Genomic DNA, 14,565 nt, shown 5'->3' with positions numbered 1-14,565 from the left:
GCAGGAGCAGCTTGCCCTAGCATTCACGCGTGTTGCGTTTCAGTCGAGCCAGGCAGCATTCAGGGATGTGGTCTCCGAGACCTCGCTTTCGTTCTCCCGCCAGACCCACCTCCCACAAACCCCGAGGCTTTCTTGAGGAGGAGAGTGGAATATGTTGGGTGAGGAGTATGAATAGAGCTGTCGTGTGCAGACACCTTTGGGAATAGTGAATGTTTCATATGCGTACATTTGAGGTAGGCCCAGGGAGGAGGAAAGTCCAGGGAGGGAAGTCCAAGGAGGAGTGATGTCTGGAGATGTTCCTGTGTGGGAGGGGGTGGGAGCTTCTCAGGCTGTTAACATTCATTCCTCTGAGTGGTGGAATGTTTTTTTCCTAAGCTCTGGTTGTATGGAATGAGGCTCAGGAGGTCAAAGTAGTCCCCCTGTAAATGGCACCTGGGCTGTCGTATAGGTTGAGTGAAGTTAGCAGGATAGAGGGCTGGCACATGAGATAATTCTACATTGAAAGGGAGACCACACAAAGGCCAGGTAAGAGATACCTGTAGCGAAGACAGAGGTAAAATTTCACAAAGGAGCAGCAATTTGAGCTGGGTTTGCGTGACTGACAAATTTTACTGGGCAGCAGTGGTGTGCAAAACAGTTAGCTGCAATAGAGAATTGGCGGTGTAAAGTAACAGGAGCAAGACTCTTTCAACCTTACCTGCTCAGTGCCAAACTTTACTTGTGAGTGTCCTAAGAGTGTTTGTGAAGGCATTAAATAAAAGGAAAATTAAATGAAAGGGAGATTGCTATCAGGGTCTACAACGTCTAGGGAGTTTAAAGTTTTTTGGAGTAACTAGTAGTCTCCCTCAGCTGCCCAAATGTTGCATGCTTAGTTGCTGCAGGACTGTGGTCTTGGAAAGAGACAGGATTGTTCACTTGTTAAAGAGGGATAGGTTCCACTAAGTAACTTGCTCTCAGCAACAGTGTGAATCACTGGTGCTCACGTTTGTTTTAGCAGCATAGGGCTGGGTGCCAGCTGGCAAGGCCCCATAGGGAATGCCTGACGCCTAAAGAAGGGTGCTACTGGCTATGCAACTTTCTGGAGAGGACCAACGCAGGCTTCCCCCTGCCCCCGCCCCCCGCGTTAATATTTAGTACAGTAATCATGAAAGTTTCCAATATACCAAAACCTTTTCTAGTTTTGATTTAGCAAAGTCTCATAATGGTTCCAGAGCTCTCTTTGAAAAATACATTCTCAGAGAAAGCTTAGCATTATTAGTATAGTTGTATCAAGGGCCTGGAAGAGAAGTCCAAATCCTTGTGCCTCTGCATTTTTTTTTTTTTTTTTTTTGAGACGGAGTTTCCCTCGTTACCCAGGCTGGAGTGCAATGGCGCGGTCTCAGCTCACTGCAGCCTCCGCCTCCTGGGTTCAGGCAATTCTCCTGCCTCAGCCTCCTGAGTAGCTGGGATTACAGGCACGCACCACCATGCCCAGCTAATTTTTTGCATTTTTTAGTAGAGACGGGGTTTCACCATGTTGACCAGGATGGTCTCGATCTCTTGACCTCGTGATCCACCCGCCTTGGCCTCCCAAAGTGCTGAGCCACCGCGCCCGGCCCTTCATATATATATATATATTTTTGATACAGTCTTGTTCTGTCTCCCAGGCTGGAGTGCAGTGGTGTGATATTGGCTCACTGCAGCCTTGAACTCCTGGGCTCGAGGGATCCTCCCACCTCAGCCTCCCAAATAACTGGGACTACAGAAGTGCACCACCACACCCAGCTAAATGTTTCAATAGATATTTAGCATACATTATGGATGGTCTCTGTCCTTTTTGCATTTAGTGAGGGGCAAGTGGCAGGTATGCCTAGGACTCCAGTGCTGGGTAGCAGGAGGCAGAGTGAGCCCACATTTTGCCTTGCCCCCAACCCCTTACTTGGCACTGGCACCCCCTCCATCCACTGGCAAGTGGGCTGGGGCTTCCTGCAGCTGCTGCCCTGGACATTTGGTGTGTGTGGGGACTTCACTGCCATCAACTTGAAGGAGCATGTCATTTGCCCTGCCCTGCCTCTTCCACGGTAGAGAAGTTCCTTGACAACAGGAACTGCTCCCTGGTACATACCCCAGTGCCTGCACATAGCAGACTCCTTACATGAACAGATGAACAAGTCCCATTAAAACATAAGACAATTTGGATGTCACATCAAAGTTGGGTTTTCTTTTTAAAATGCAAATTCTGGTCGGGCACAGTGGTTCACGCCTGTAATCCTAGCACTCTGAGAGGCCAAAGCAGGCAGATCACTTGAGGTCAGGAGTTTGAGACCAGCCTGGCCAACACTAAAAATACAAAAAATCAGCTGGGCATGGTGGCGGGTGCCTGTAGCCCCAGCTACTCGGGAGGCTGAAGCGGGAGAATAGCTTGAACCTAGAAGGTGGAGGCTGCATTGAAGAGAGATGATGCCACTGCACTCCAGCCTGGGTGACAGAGTGAGACTCTACCCGCTCCCCTGCCAAAAAAAAGTGCAAATTCTTCTAATCTCATGTAACATATTCTGTCAGGTGTATAACCACACAAGAACAGCGTCCTTTCAAACAAACAAGTTGGTTTAATTTCAGGTGATACAAAGTTTAAGGTACAACAAGGACCAAAGAGCAGACTCTGGCAAGATTCTGAGCAGGTTTTACTTTAAATTCACAGTTATGGTAGGAATGACTTAGTGAAAACAACTAAAGAGATGATAAGCCACTGTAAGTTTTTTTTTTTTTTTAAATACAAAAGTTTATTCTTAAATGTACAACAGCTCCAAGACAACACTTAATTCCAGCTATAGGTGGCAAAAGATGCTATGGCAGGGAATACAGATGTTTAAATACAGATGAAATAAAGGATCACCATCTCCTCAGCGACAAGGAACAGCTTACTTTTTGCCAGATTTCTTAATTCCACCTGTGGCTGCAAAAGGAAAATAGTCACAATCAGGGAAAAATACAGTTCTTATGGTAGAAGCCCCATGGGCCTGCTGTAGACCTTAGTAAAGCCTGGCTTTTGTACTAGGCATTCCCTTTAACACAAACATGGATAGCAGTTTATTTTTTTAATTTAATTTTTATTTTATTTATTTTTTTTGAGATAGAGTTTTGCTTTTGTTACCCAGGCGGGAGTGCAATGGTGCTATCTTGGCTCATCGCAACCTCCGCCTCCTGGGTTCAAGCAATTCTCCTGTCTCAGCCTCCCGAGTCGCTGGGACTACAGGCGCATGCTACCATGCCCAGCTAATTTTTGTATTTTTAGTAGAGACGGGGTTTCACCATGTTGACCAGGATGGTCTTGATCTCTTGACCTTGTGATCCACCCGCCTCGGCCTCCCAAAGTGATGGGATTATAGGCGTGAGCCACTGCGCTCATGGATAGCAGGTTCACTGATATTGTCTGTTCTGGGTAAAGGTAAAATGAGGATGAGATGGAGTACAAGCAATGGCTGGCTGCACACTGGTCTAGATCTATACTGCTGTATACTTCACAGATTGGCTTATTTAATCCTCATGCCGTATCAACCCATTTTACAGAAAAAGAAGCCCCCCCCCCAACCCTTTTGAGATGGAGTGTTGCTTTGTCACCTAGGCTGGATTGCAGTGGTGTGATCTCGGCCCACTGCAGCCTCCACCTGCTGGGTTCAAGCCATTCTTCATGCCTTACCATCCCAAGTAGCTGGGACTACAGGTGCCTGCCACCATGCCCGGCCAATTTTGGTATTTTTAGTAGATAGGGTTTTACCATGTTGGCCAGGCAGGTCTCGAACTCCTGACCTCAAGTGATCCGCCCACCTCAGCCTCCCAAAATGTTGGGATTACAGACGTTGAGCCACCGTGCCCAGCCAAAAAAGAAATCTTATTGTTAGGTATTGTTCAAGGTATGTGACAAGCCTGGATTCTAACCTGAGTTGTCTGACTTCAAAGTCCACATTCTTAACTGCCACATTACACTACCTTCCACATTATGATCCTGGCACCTGGTATGCTCTACCAATTTACAAATGACCATATGTGTGAAACCCAGCAGGCAATTTAAGAAACAGGGTAAGATTAAGTATGCTTGACAAAATAAAACTTAAAAAAAAATTAGATGATGCTCAGTGAGAAACTAGCATAGAGTTACACTAAGGACTGACCTTTTCCCTATACACAATTACAGATTAAAAGAGGGTGCAAGATGCCTTTTTTTTTTTTTTTTAAAGATAGGGCCTCACTCTTATCTCCCAGGCTGGTATACAGTGACACAATCACAGCTCACTGCAACCTGAACTCCTGTGCTCAAATAATCCTCTTACCCTGAACTCCTGTGCTAAGCAACGCTGCCTCAGCCTTTTAAATAGCTGGGATTACAGGAAATAGGCCACTATCACCATGCCCAGCTAATTTTTAAATTTTTCTGTAGAGACAGGGTCTCCCTATGATGCTGTGAACTCCTAGCCTTAAGCAATCCTCCTGCTTAGGCCTCCCAAAGCACGAGGATTATGGTCTTGAGCCACTGTGCCTGGCCCCTTACACCATTCTGAAAAGGAATCTCAAGAGCTAGAATCTCAGTGCTGGGTGGGTAAACAGTAATGGATCAAACCCACCGGAAGAAGTCTTGGGAAGCCCCGGATGACACTCCCCCCCTCCTTGTCTCCATCATGCCTATCGTGGCTCATAGTGCTCAAATAGGGCATAAACAACTGTGGAGGAAATAATCACTAGTTCGATGAATGTAAAATAATGTTTAAGATGTACATACAGTACTAAAACTGCTGAGCCTGAAAAATCTTTTGAAATGTAATGAATTCCTCTTACATAAGAGAGGTAAAAGGGTGGAGGATTCGGTTAGAAAAGCATATGGAGCAACAGCACACCGAAGAGCTTGGACTTGGCACAGCCAGAAGTAAAGACTAAGGAAGCAAAAGCATTTCTTAGAGACAATATGAGCAGGAAAAAAAAAAAAAAAAAAAAGGTGGCCGAGCGCGGTGGCTCACGCCTGTAATCCGAGCAAGGCCAAGGCGGGTGGATCACTTGAGGTCATGAGTTCGAAAGCTGACCAACACGGTGAAACCGTCTCTACTAAAAATACAAGACAATTAGCCGGGCGGGCGTAGTGGCGGGTGCCTGTAATTCCAGCTACTTGGGAGGCTGAGGCAGGAGAATCGCTTGAACCCGGAATGCATAACCGAGATCGCGCCGCTGCACTCCAGCCTGGGTGACAGAGGGAGACTCCTTCTCAAAAAAGAAAAAAAAAAAAAGCTGCAAGTCGAGTAAGGTTCAAACACTAAGAAGACAGTAAAATACGAATTTGGGGCAAGAGATTACGGAAGACACCGAGAAACTTAACTCTGAATCTGTGTCTGAGGTAAAACATTTCAATGTTTCCGTTTCTGCAGCTCTTCCCTAAAGAATGGAAGCCCAGACTGCCTGGGAGTCAGGAGACTTCGTTTCCAGCTCCCGCCACTTAATGCTGCTGCAAATTCATGACTGGCTAGAGACCATCCGCTGCAGCGGACGTCGGAAACCGAGAGCTCGCAGTTCAGGAGGCAGGAAAGAGATATGCCCGCGCTCTCATCCCAACAGGTGCCTCATAGCGTTTGGCCGGCGTGAGCTCCATTCGGCCCCCACTTACCCAGGGGCCCCTTCCCCGCGGCCTTTGCTTTTAGCTCTTCGAGTTTCTTCTGCTCTTCTTTTTGTTTCTGCTTGAAAGCCTTATCTTCCTGGGGAGAAGAGGAGCGGGTTCAACTCAGGCTGTCTCCCAGCCCCTCCGCACCCGCCCGCGCCTCCACGCCCGCCCTCACCTCGTCCATCTCCTTGGCCTGCTTCTTGGGCTGTTTCAGGGGCTTCTTCTTGCCACCTGTGGGCGACACGAGCAGGTTCGGCCTGCCACCGCCGCCCGGTCCCCGCCCCGCCGTCCCCGTACTCCTAACCGTCCCGGAATACTTACCTTCCCGGCCGGACATGGCGTCTGCCGCCCCTTTCCCAGACCCTGCCACCGGAAACGGAGCGCCTGCCCCCTACACCCTTTCATAGGCAGGGACGCAGCCCCGCTGATTGGTTCCTAGTCAGGAAGTTGAACTCTCGCTACCGGATGCGGCCTGCCAGGGGCGGACACTAACAGGTCAGAGGTCAGTTGAGTGGCAGACGCTCTGTTGGGCCACGCCAGGTACGAGCTAGGGTCGTCCTGCCAGGGTAGAATCCGGAACCGCAGGAGGGGTACTTAATCGGAAGCGCCCCCTGCCCCGAGGCACGGGAAGAGCACTGCAGGTAGACAGCAGGGCATGTCCATGTGCAAAAGGCCTTGAAGCTCGGCGCGTTCCTGGAACCGAGGAAAGCGCAGCTTGGGTGGAGGGAGATTAGGCGGGGAGGTGGCAGAAGTGGACGGGAGTTATATCACCTGGTCCTATAGCTTTGGAAGCCCCTGTACAAACTGTAAGGAGTTTGTTTTATAATATAGTCAGGGGTGCAGCAGTTTTGCGAATTCTGTTTATTCATCCAGTACATATGTACTGTATGTAAGTACCAAGCTGACATTCTAGTAAGTGAGACGGACTATAACCAAATAAGTGAAATACGTATGTCAAGTCATGGGATATGTGCATGGAAAAAATAAAGCGGGGAAAGTGGATCTAGAGTGCTAGGGTGGGAATGGGATGGCCATATCTGATAGGGTGTATGGGGAAGGCCTCTCAAGGGCCTACTATGTGAGCAGGACTTGAAGAGGTGAGGAGCAAGCAGCACAGATAGCAGCTGGCATGAAGGCCTTGAGGTGGGGATAATCTGGTGTGTTCCAGTAACTTCAAGAAGGTCCATGTGCTTGGAGTGGAGTGAGGAAAGGGAGACTAGTGGGAGATGAGGTCAGAGACGAATGAGAGCCAGTGGGTAGATTCCCTGTAGGGCATGGAAAGGACAGGCTTTTACCTTGAGAGAAGTGGGGAACCATTGTAGGGGTTGAGCAGACAGACATGGTCCTAACCTGTGTTTGGAAAGGAGCACTGACTGCTCCGTTGACAATAAATTACAGGGGCTGGAATAGAAGTAGGGTGACATCTGTCAGGAGGCTCTTGGGGTAATCCAGACTAGAGATGTGGGTCATTGGGACCATTTGGGAGCAGTGGCAGAGGGGTAAGAGGAGGAAGGATCCTGGATTTAGAAAGCCAGTGGCATTTGCTAGATAGATGGATGTGAGGTGGGAGAGAAAAGTGGGGAATCGCGGGTGATGCGAGGTTGTTGGCCTGAATATTTGAACTTGGGATTGCTGTCATCCATGATGGAGAAGGCTGTGGGAAAAACAGGTTTGGGAGGAAGATGAGATCCCCATTAGGTTTTCAGGCAGAGATATGGGTTGAGAAGTTTGATAAATGAGCTTGGAACCCTGGGGAGAGAGGTCTGGGCTGGAGGAGTCAAGAGTATAGTTTTGTTTTGTTTGAGATGGAGTCTTGCTCTGTCGCCCAGGCTAGGGTGCAGTGACATGATCTTGGCTTATTACAACCTCAGCCTCCCGGCTTCAAGCGATTATCCTGCCTCAGCCTCCCAAGTAGCTGGGATTACAGGTGCCCGCCACTGCGCCCGGCTAATTTTTATATTTTTAGTAGAGATAGGGTTTCACCATCTTGGCCAGGCTGGTCTCAAATTCCTGACCTCGTGATCCACCTGCCTTGGCCTCCCAAAGTGCTGGCCTCCCACAGTGAGCCACTCTGCCTGGCCAATTTTTTTTGTTGTTGTTGTTTTAAATAACAGCTTTATTGATATATAACTTGCATACCATAAAATTCACACAATATATACAATTCAGTGGTTTTAGTATATTCATAGAGTTGTATGTCCGTCACCAAAATAAATTTTTTAGACCATTTTTATAGATGAATTTTAAAATCCCAGGACTGGATAAGAGAGGAGTCTGAGTGCTGAGCGCTAGGGTGCTACAGAGTCTGTACAGTGTTCAGAGGTTAGGCAGATCAGTGGGGACTGGAAACCAAGTGAAAATGGCATGTGAGGGAGGAGGGAGTGAGGCCGGATTAGTGGGAGCTGGATGGAATCGGAGAAGAGGAGCAGAGACAGTGAATTCAGGCAGTCTGTCAAGGAGTTTAGTTATAAAGGGAAGAAGAGAAATGGGGCAGTTGGTGGTGGGGGTGTCAGATTGATTACCGAGCAATATCTCGGGAGGAGAGAGGATTTGGGACCTGGGGCACAGGCTGGTTTTCCCTAGAAGCATGGTGTTTTTTGTTTGTTCGTTTTGGTTTTTTGAGACGGAGTCTCACCCTGTCCCCCAGGCTGAAGTGCAATGGCGCAATCTTGGCTCACTGCAACCTCTGCCTCCTGGGTTATAGCGATCCTCCTGCCTCAGCCTCCTCCCAGGTAGCTGGGATTACAAGCACCCACCACCATGTCTGGCTAATTTTTGTATTTTCAGTAGAGACGGGGTTGGTCACGCTGGTCTTGAACTCCTTCAGGTGATCTACTTGCCTCAGCCTCCTAAAGTGCTAGGATTACAGGCATGAGCCACTGTGCCTGGCCTGAAGCATGGGTTTTTAATCCTGAGGATCAATAAAGGAGGTGGAAATGGGGCAGTTACTAGTGGTTGGGAAGTTATGGTGAGAGTTTGTGGAAGTTCTCCAATTTTTTATTTTCTTGGTGTAAAATGAAGCAAGCAGGCCATCAGCTGGAAGTGAGGATGAGGAGCAGATAATAGAGGCTTGAGAAAAGGGCAGTTGGAAGGAGATAGCCATCTACATAGAGTAGGAGAATGGATCTGAAGGGGCAGAATTCTGAACTTGACTCTCAGGGCCCTGCTTCACCCGTCCAACTTCTCCATCCACTCTTTGCTTTTGCTTTCCAGCTGCACTTTCAGGTTTTGGGTGACCTCAGGCACTTTGCACTTTTCCCTCTGCCAGGAACATTCTTCCCCTTGCTGGTTGAAGGGCCTGTGAAACATCTAAGTGGTGACATCCTCAGGGCTGAGAAACAGGGCTCAGGGTTGGGGGCTGGTGGGGTGGTGGAGAAGGAGGGACCGGAGTAGAGAAATAGCTTGGGAATTATTGCCACATTCCCTTATGAAGTCTCTGCTGCCACCTAGCTTATGTTCTAGTGAGAGAATAGGCAACACGTAAGTAAGGAAATGTGTCCATCAGGAGGAAAATGAAGCAGAGAAGGTAGTTGGGGAGGGAGTGGTCAAGGAAGCCTTACTGAGGTGATATTTGGGCAAAGATGAAGATGTTAGGGTGAGCTGAGTAGACTTGTGGTGGAAGAGTCATCCAGCTGGAAGAGCACAGAGGCTGGAGCAGAGTACGGCAGTAGAAGGAAGAGGATGAGAGCTGAGAGGTCTCAGGGCTTTTGGCCATTGCCAGGTGAAATGAGAGCTGTTGGGGGGGTTTGATCAGAGGGATATAATCTGATTTATGTGTTACAGAGCCTTGGGCTGCCATGTGCAGAACCTGGGGGTTGGGAGAGCAGGGGAGAAAGCCGAGATTGCATAGGAGACAGTAGCTGTCATCTCTGCCAGGAATAGGTGACCTTCCTGGGGTCTAAGAGTGGGTAGCTAGTAGAGGAGGTACTGGGAAAGGAGGCTAAGAAGGTTCTGGAGGAAGCCAAGAGGGGCAGTGATGTTGGGAAGAGAGGGTGTTGAAAGTGGTGCCAGCCATGGCAGACACTGCATGCTTTGTTTGCTTTGATGAAGGATACACCTGTAGGGCTGTTATGGGGTCCCAGCCTGTGTGCCATGGGTGCTGGCATTAAGGCCTGGAAGTCTGACTGGGCTGCTGGGGCCTGGATGGTATGTAGCCTCATGGGCATGGAACCCAGCCTTATGAATGGGGCCCAGGTGTTTGGGTGTGGCACCAGCTTGGGACCACGGTCATAGTGATGTTCCCTTCTGAGGCTCAGCTCGGGCCCACTTTGCCCAGAAGCCACGTTCCTACCCAACCAGCTGTTTTCAACTGGCCTGAGCTTCTCCAAAGACAGTTCTTAGCACAGCATGATGGAGAGGAGGCTGGGATGCTGTGGGCGGCCTCTGCCTCACATCACCTTCCATCAGGAAGCCCCTTTCCGTTCTGTATCTGGAGCTCCTTCAATCCCTTCCTGTCTGCAGCTCCCTCTGCCTTTCTCTCTGGCCTTCTCTGTTGGCCACCAGGTGTCGCTCTCACAGCCAGGATCAGCACTTAAGGACTTCGAGGTGTGGTTTGGCCAGAGGAGGGTGCTGTTAGCTCAGCTTTTTCCAGGAAAATGGGTCACCTGGCCACCTCTTTCGGGGGCAGGGGGGTCCTCAGGATCACTGCCACTCTTGGGGTCAGGTGAGGCCTGATTCTGGATTATGAGAGACTCCTTGCTGTTCAGAGAAGCAGGCCCAAACATCAAAGCAGATGCAAAAAGGAAAGATTAGAGAAACCTAACCTGCTGGGTGCAGTGGCTCACGCCTGTAATCCCAGCACTTTGGGAGGCCGAGTCAGGTGGATCACAAGGTCGGGAGTTCAAGACCAGCCTGGCAAAGATGGTGAAACCTACTAAAAATACAAAAATTATCCGGGTGTGGTGGCAGGCGCCTGTAATCTCAGCTGCTCAGGAGGCTGAGGCAGAGAATTGCTTGAACCCAGGAGGTGGAGGTTGCAGTGAGCTGAGATCATGCCACTGCATTCCAGCCTGGGCAACAGAGTGAGACCCAGTCTCAAAAAAAAAAAAAAAAAGAAACCTAACCAGTTGAGCAGTGGCAGGTTGGAGAGAAAAGAGAAAGCTTATGGAAAGTTTCTCTTCCATAAGTGTGGAAGTGTGAGACTGAGAGTTGGGGTCTGGAAACTCTTTCATAAGAAGTGTGAGACTGAGAGTTGGGGTCTGGAAAGTCGGGGTGGAGATGGGTGGCGTGAACCTAAGAAAAGTCCTCTGTGGCAAAAGGTGTTGTTTTTATTGTTGTTTTTGCCCCTGGAATTGTCTTATAGGAGAGCTGAGAGTTTTCTGTCTTGGGTCACAAATGGCCTGTATCCTTATGTCCTCACACAGAATTGAAACTCTGCTTCCCTGGTGCTAAGCCAGCTCTTGGAGAGTCTGGGAAGTTGGTTTTGAGGCTGTTTTACAGAAATGATCCTGGATCTTAATCTTCCTGAATTCCCCTGAGTTCTACAACATTGTGGGGAATCTTTATGCATCTTTGTGGGGCTTTGTCAGCATGTGTACAACTCCAGTTTCAAAACTGCCTTTGATATCAGAAACCTGGGTACCAGGATTCTCATTCAAGTCATAGCAGAGAGACCTGGGGAATGCAGGGAGCTGGGTAGCAGGGAAGGGTCTGCTTTGTGAGGCATGGTGGTGGACACTGGAAGGCATGGTATCCTAGAGGCTCTTTCTCAAGAGTTCCATTGTCCAAGAGCACCAGGGGAGACCATCCTCTTGCCATAGGGACCGAAGTTTCGACCCAACAAGGTGGTGCTCAGTTTAGATGATTTTAGTGGAGATGAGTCTGTTCAGAACTCTCCCCAGGCCTCTAAACTGACTTATGTCCAGCCTTTCTCAGCTGTGAGCTGACCTGTCTGGCCTCCCCCTCACAGATCTCCTGATGATGGGGCGCAGCCCTGGGTTTGCCATGCAGCACATCATGGGTGTGCCCCACGTACTGGTTCAGAGGGGCCTGCTTGGAAGGGACCTCTTTATGACCAGGACTCTCTGCAGCCCAGGCCCCAGCCAGCCCGGAGAGAAAAGACCTGAGGAGGTGGCCCTTGGGCTGCATCACCGCCTTCCAGCACTGGGAAGAAACTTGAGGCACAGCATTCAGCAACGAGTGACCTCCACAGCCAAGACTTGGTGGGACAGATATGAAGAGTTTGTCGGACTCAATGAGGTTCGAGAGGCCCAGGGAAAGGTGACGGAGGTGAGGAGGGGAGCTGGGGTGGCTGGCCCTGCCCTTAGACTTGGGAAATGTGCCAAACCAGCCACATGGTGCTCGGTGCGACATCCAGAGTTGTGTTTGGCCTCGTTTCTCATGTGGAAACCTGGGCTTGATGCTTCACATGGGTGAAGGTCTCCATGTAACTGTGCCACCTACTTTCCCTGAAAACAGTTACTGTGTACAATAAGTCCCTGGCATTAATGTCCATTCTGTGAAGCCAGCAAATACTTCCTTTACGGACTGTTTGGGGGTTGATGGTGAGAGTTACCTGGGGCTTGCTGCGGTACTGTTACTGTGTGTAATTACAACATCTATTGTAAAGGTGGAGGGCACTGGGAAATGTCACACTGCGAGGTGGAAAGAGCTGCCTGTGGTTGTCAAGTCCTTCGTGGTGGCAGAAATGCATTCTGCCATCTCTGTTCCCACTCATGCTTAGGCATGGAGTAGTGTAGCGAGGTGGGAAGAACCTGGGGTTCTGCTGGGGCTTTGAAACAAACGATGCCGTCTCTTTCCTTGGAGATTGTGAGCTTGGCTGAGCTGGTGTTTCCGGGTCTATAAACTGGAGGCCACAGCAGTGCCTTTCATGGCATTGTTATGAGGCATAAATTAGGCAGCACACGGCAAACAGCCTACCAACACAGGTTCCTTACTGTGGTTTGTATCAGGCAAGAATAGACTGGGTTTGATGAACACAAATTGTGTGCATTGTTAGCTGTTTTCTGGTTTTTCAGGGGCATGTTATTTCTGCTTGAATGGCTACATCTTGTGATTCTGATGGGCGTGGCCCAAGGCTGTACTTTGAGCACCACTGGGTGAGCCAGGATTAGTGTCTAAGGAATTCTGTTTCTCCCCTTTGCAGTTCACACCCCAGTGACCTCTTCTTAGCCACAGCCTCGCTGGGAATGCAGCTGAGCCTGTGTGGGTGTGGAGAGAAGGTGCAGATGGCCTCCGGTTTTCTCTCTGCAGGCAGAGAAAGTGTTCATGGTGGCTCGAGGGCTTGTCGGAGAGGCTCGGGAGAACTTGGAAGTTCACCAGGCCAAGCTGAAGGAAGTGAGGGACCGCTTGGACCGTGTCTCCAGGGAGGACAGTCAGTACTTGGAACTGGCCACTCTCGAGCACAGGATGCTGCAGGTAGGCACCTCAGGACGCAGCCCTTTCGCACCTGGACGGTGACCCTAGCCTGGCAGATCACAGAGGTGCTGGGTGGCAACCCTGACCGGTCTGTGATCAGAGGCCTGGTACAGAGCTGAACCGAAGCTCCTATGGAGGGACAGGGCCCCAGGCTTCTAGAGCCTATCCATTTACTTCCTTCTGGAGTACTGGGGCCAACTGATCAAGGCAGTGTAGCCTGGGACCCAGAATGCTGAGAAGGGAGAACCGTGTAGGGGCTGGCCCAGGGAATGTTGGACACTTCCCTTCCTGTAGACATAAGTGTACCTCTGGTCAAACCCAGGACTGCTCAGGTGGGACGATCATGCAACTCACTTTGATCACTCCCAATTCTTCCGACCCAGCCAGGTTTGTGCTACCTTTATTCATTCAGCACTGGTCTATGAAACATGTACTCTGCCAGGCACAAAGTAGTGAGCCATCTGCTGGTGGCTATAGCTGCGGGGCCACCTTGTGCCCATGTAACCCAGTAACATGGCTTTGCTTCTGCAGGAGGAGAAGAGGCTTCGCACGGCTTATCTGCGTGCAGAAGACTCTGAGCGTGAGAAGTTCTCCCTCTTCTCTGCGGCTGTGCGGGAAAGTCACGACAAGGAGCGCACAAGGGCTGAGAGGACCAAGAACTGGTCCCTCATTGGCTCAGTCCTGGGGGCCCTGATTGGTGTGGCTGGCTCCACCTATGTGAACCGTGTCCGGCTACAGGAGCTGAAGGCCTTACTCCTGGAGGCACAGAAGGGGCCTGTGAGTCTTCAGGAGGCCATTCGAGAACAGGCATCTAGCTATTTGCTCCAGCAGAGGGACCTCCACAATCTCATGGTGGACTTGAGGGGCCTGGTACATGCTGCTGGGGCAGGGCAGGGCTCTGGGTCACAGGCAGGTACTCCCCCAACCAGAGACAGAGATGTAGATGTCCTTTCAGCTGCCTTGAAAGAGCAGCTCAGTCATTCCAGGCAGGTCCATTCATGTCTAGAAGGTTTACAAGAGCGGCTTGATGGCCTAGAAAAGACTTGTAGCCAAATGGCTGGGGTGGCTCAGCTTGTAAAGGCTGCAGCACACCCAGGCCTGGTGGAACCAGCAGACGGGGCTATGCCCAGCCCCCTGCAGGAACAGGGGAGCATGATCTTGGCACTGTCGGACACGGAGCAGAGACTAGAAGCCCAAGTCAACAGGAACACCATCTACAGCACCCTGGTCACCTGTGTGACATTTGTGGCCACACTGCCTGTGCTCTACATGCTATTCAGGGCCAGCTAATCCCTGGCCCCTCCTTCAGAGGGTCTGAGGCAATAGCTGTGCATGTGGATTTAGTTAGAGAATAGCAATGAAGCAAGCCTTTGAGGGGTGCACAACCTCAGCCTGAAGGAGCAGTATCTGTGTGGCTTACCAGCAGGCACGCTTTGCTTTGTAGGCAAGGTTCATTTACATTAATTATCAAAACTTTGTGCTAATGTCCGATTAAAATGTCCTGAGTTTTATTATTTAAAACAATCAGACTGAGTTTTTTTGTTCACTGAGAATCAAGATCCAAG

At 50.0% G+C, this 14,565-nt stretch overlaps 2 protein-coding genes across 8 annotated transcripts; one reads left to right on the top strand and one right to left on the bottom strand.

Moving 5' to 3' along the window:
* Window positions 1–2,565: 2,565 nt before the first annotated feature.
* Window positions 2,566–6,037, bottom strand: TMA7 (translation machinery associated 7 homolog). The gene is made up of 4 exons (XM_064367044.1): window positions 5,945–6,037; window positions 5,799–5,854; window positions 5,630–5,717; window positions 2,566–2,935 (listed from the first exon to the last, which is right to left on the bottom strand). Exons 1-4 carry the CDS (start codon window positions 5,958–5,960, stop codon window positions 2,901–2,903), a joined length of 195 nt encoding a protein of 64 aa, XP_064223114.1. The 5' UTR covers window positions 5,961–6,037; the 3' UTR covers window positions 2,566–2,900.
* Window positions 5,316–14,524, top strand: CCDC51 (coiled-coil domain containing 51). Of its 7 annotated transcripts, none has more exons than XM_012467639.2 (4): window positions 5,316–5,580; window positions 11,653–11,851; window positions 12,836–13,000; window positions 13,532–14,524. In XM_012467639.2, exons 1-4 carry the CDS (start codon window positions 5,408–5,410, stop codon window positions 14,288–14,290), a joined length of 1,296 nt encoding a protein of 431 aa, XP_012323062.2. In that variant the 5' UTR covers window positions 5,316–5,407; the 3' UTR covers window positions 14,291–14,524. The 7 variants fall into 7 exon arrangements, with proteins under 7 accessions (XP_012323062.2, XP_012323066.2, XP_012323064.2 ...); XM_012467643.2 differs by lacking the exon at window positions 5,316–5,580 and adding an exon at window positions 6,112–6,163; XM_012467641.2 differs by lacking the exon at window positions 5,316–5,580 and adding an exon at window positions 6,120–6,163 and having other exon boundaries at window positions 11,532–11,851.
* Window positions 14,525–14,565: the final 41 nt, after the last annotated feature.

The sequence above is a fragment of the Aotus nancymaae genome, unplaced genomic scaffold, assembly GCF_030222135.1.
Source record: "Aotus nancymaae isolate 86718 unplaced genomic scaffold, 86718_ANA_hifiasm-v0.15.2.pri h1tg000067l, whole genome shotgun sequence".
In the NCBI taxonomy this organism is placed as follows: Eukaryota; Metazoa; Chordata; class Mammalia; order Primates; family Aotidae; genus Aotus; species Aotus nancymaae.
This window is presented reverse-complemented; position numbering and strand designations above follow the sequence as displayed.

What these genes read in the sequence shown, in the direction of transcription:
- CCDC51 (XM_012467639.2), top strand. Translation starts at nt 5,408, where the DNA reads ATGGAAGCCCAGACTGCCTGGGAGTCAGGAGACTTCGTTTCCAGCTCC. An exon ending in CCGCGCTCTCATCCCAACAG is followed by an intron (nt 5,581 to 11,652) that starts GTGCCTCATAGC and finishes GACTCTCTGCAG; the next exon opens with CCCAGGCCCCAGCCAGCCCG. An exon ending in TCGAGCACAGGATGCTGCAG is followed by an intron (nt 13,001 to 13,531) that starts GTAGGCACCTCA and finishes TTGCTTCTGCAG; the next exon opens with GAGGAGAAGAGGCTTCGCAC.
- TMA7 (XM_064367044.1), bottom strand. An exon ending in AGGCCAAGGAGATGGACGAG is followed by an intron (nt 5,718 to 5,798) that starts GTGAGGGCGGGC and finishes TCTTCTCCCCAG; the next exon opens with GAAGATAAGGCTTTCAAGCA. An exon ending in CGCGGGGAAGGGGCCCCTGG is followed by an intron (nt 2,936 to 5,629) that starts GTAAGTGGGGGC and finishes TTCCTTTTGCAG; the next exon opens with CCACAGGTGGAATTAAGAAA.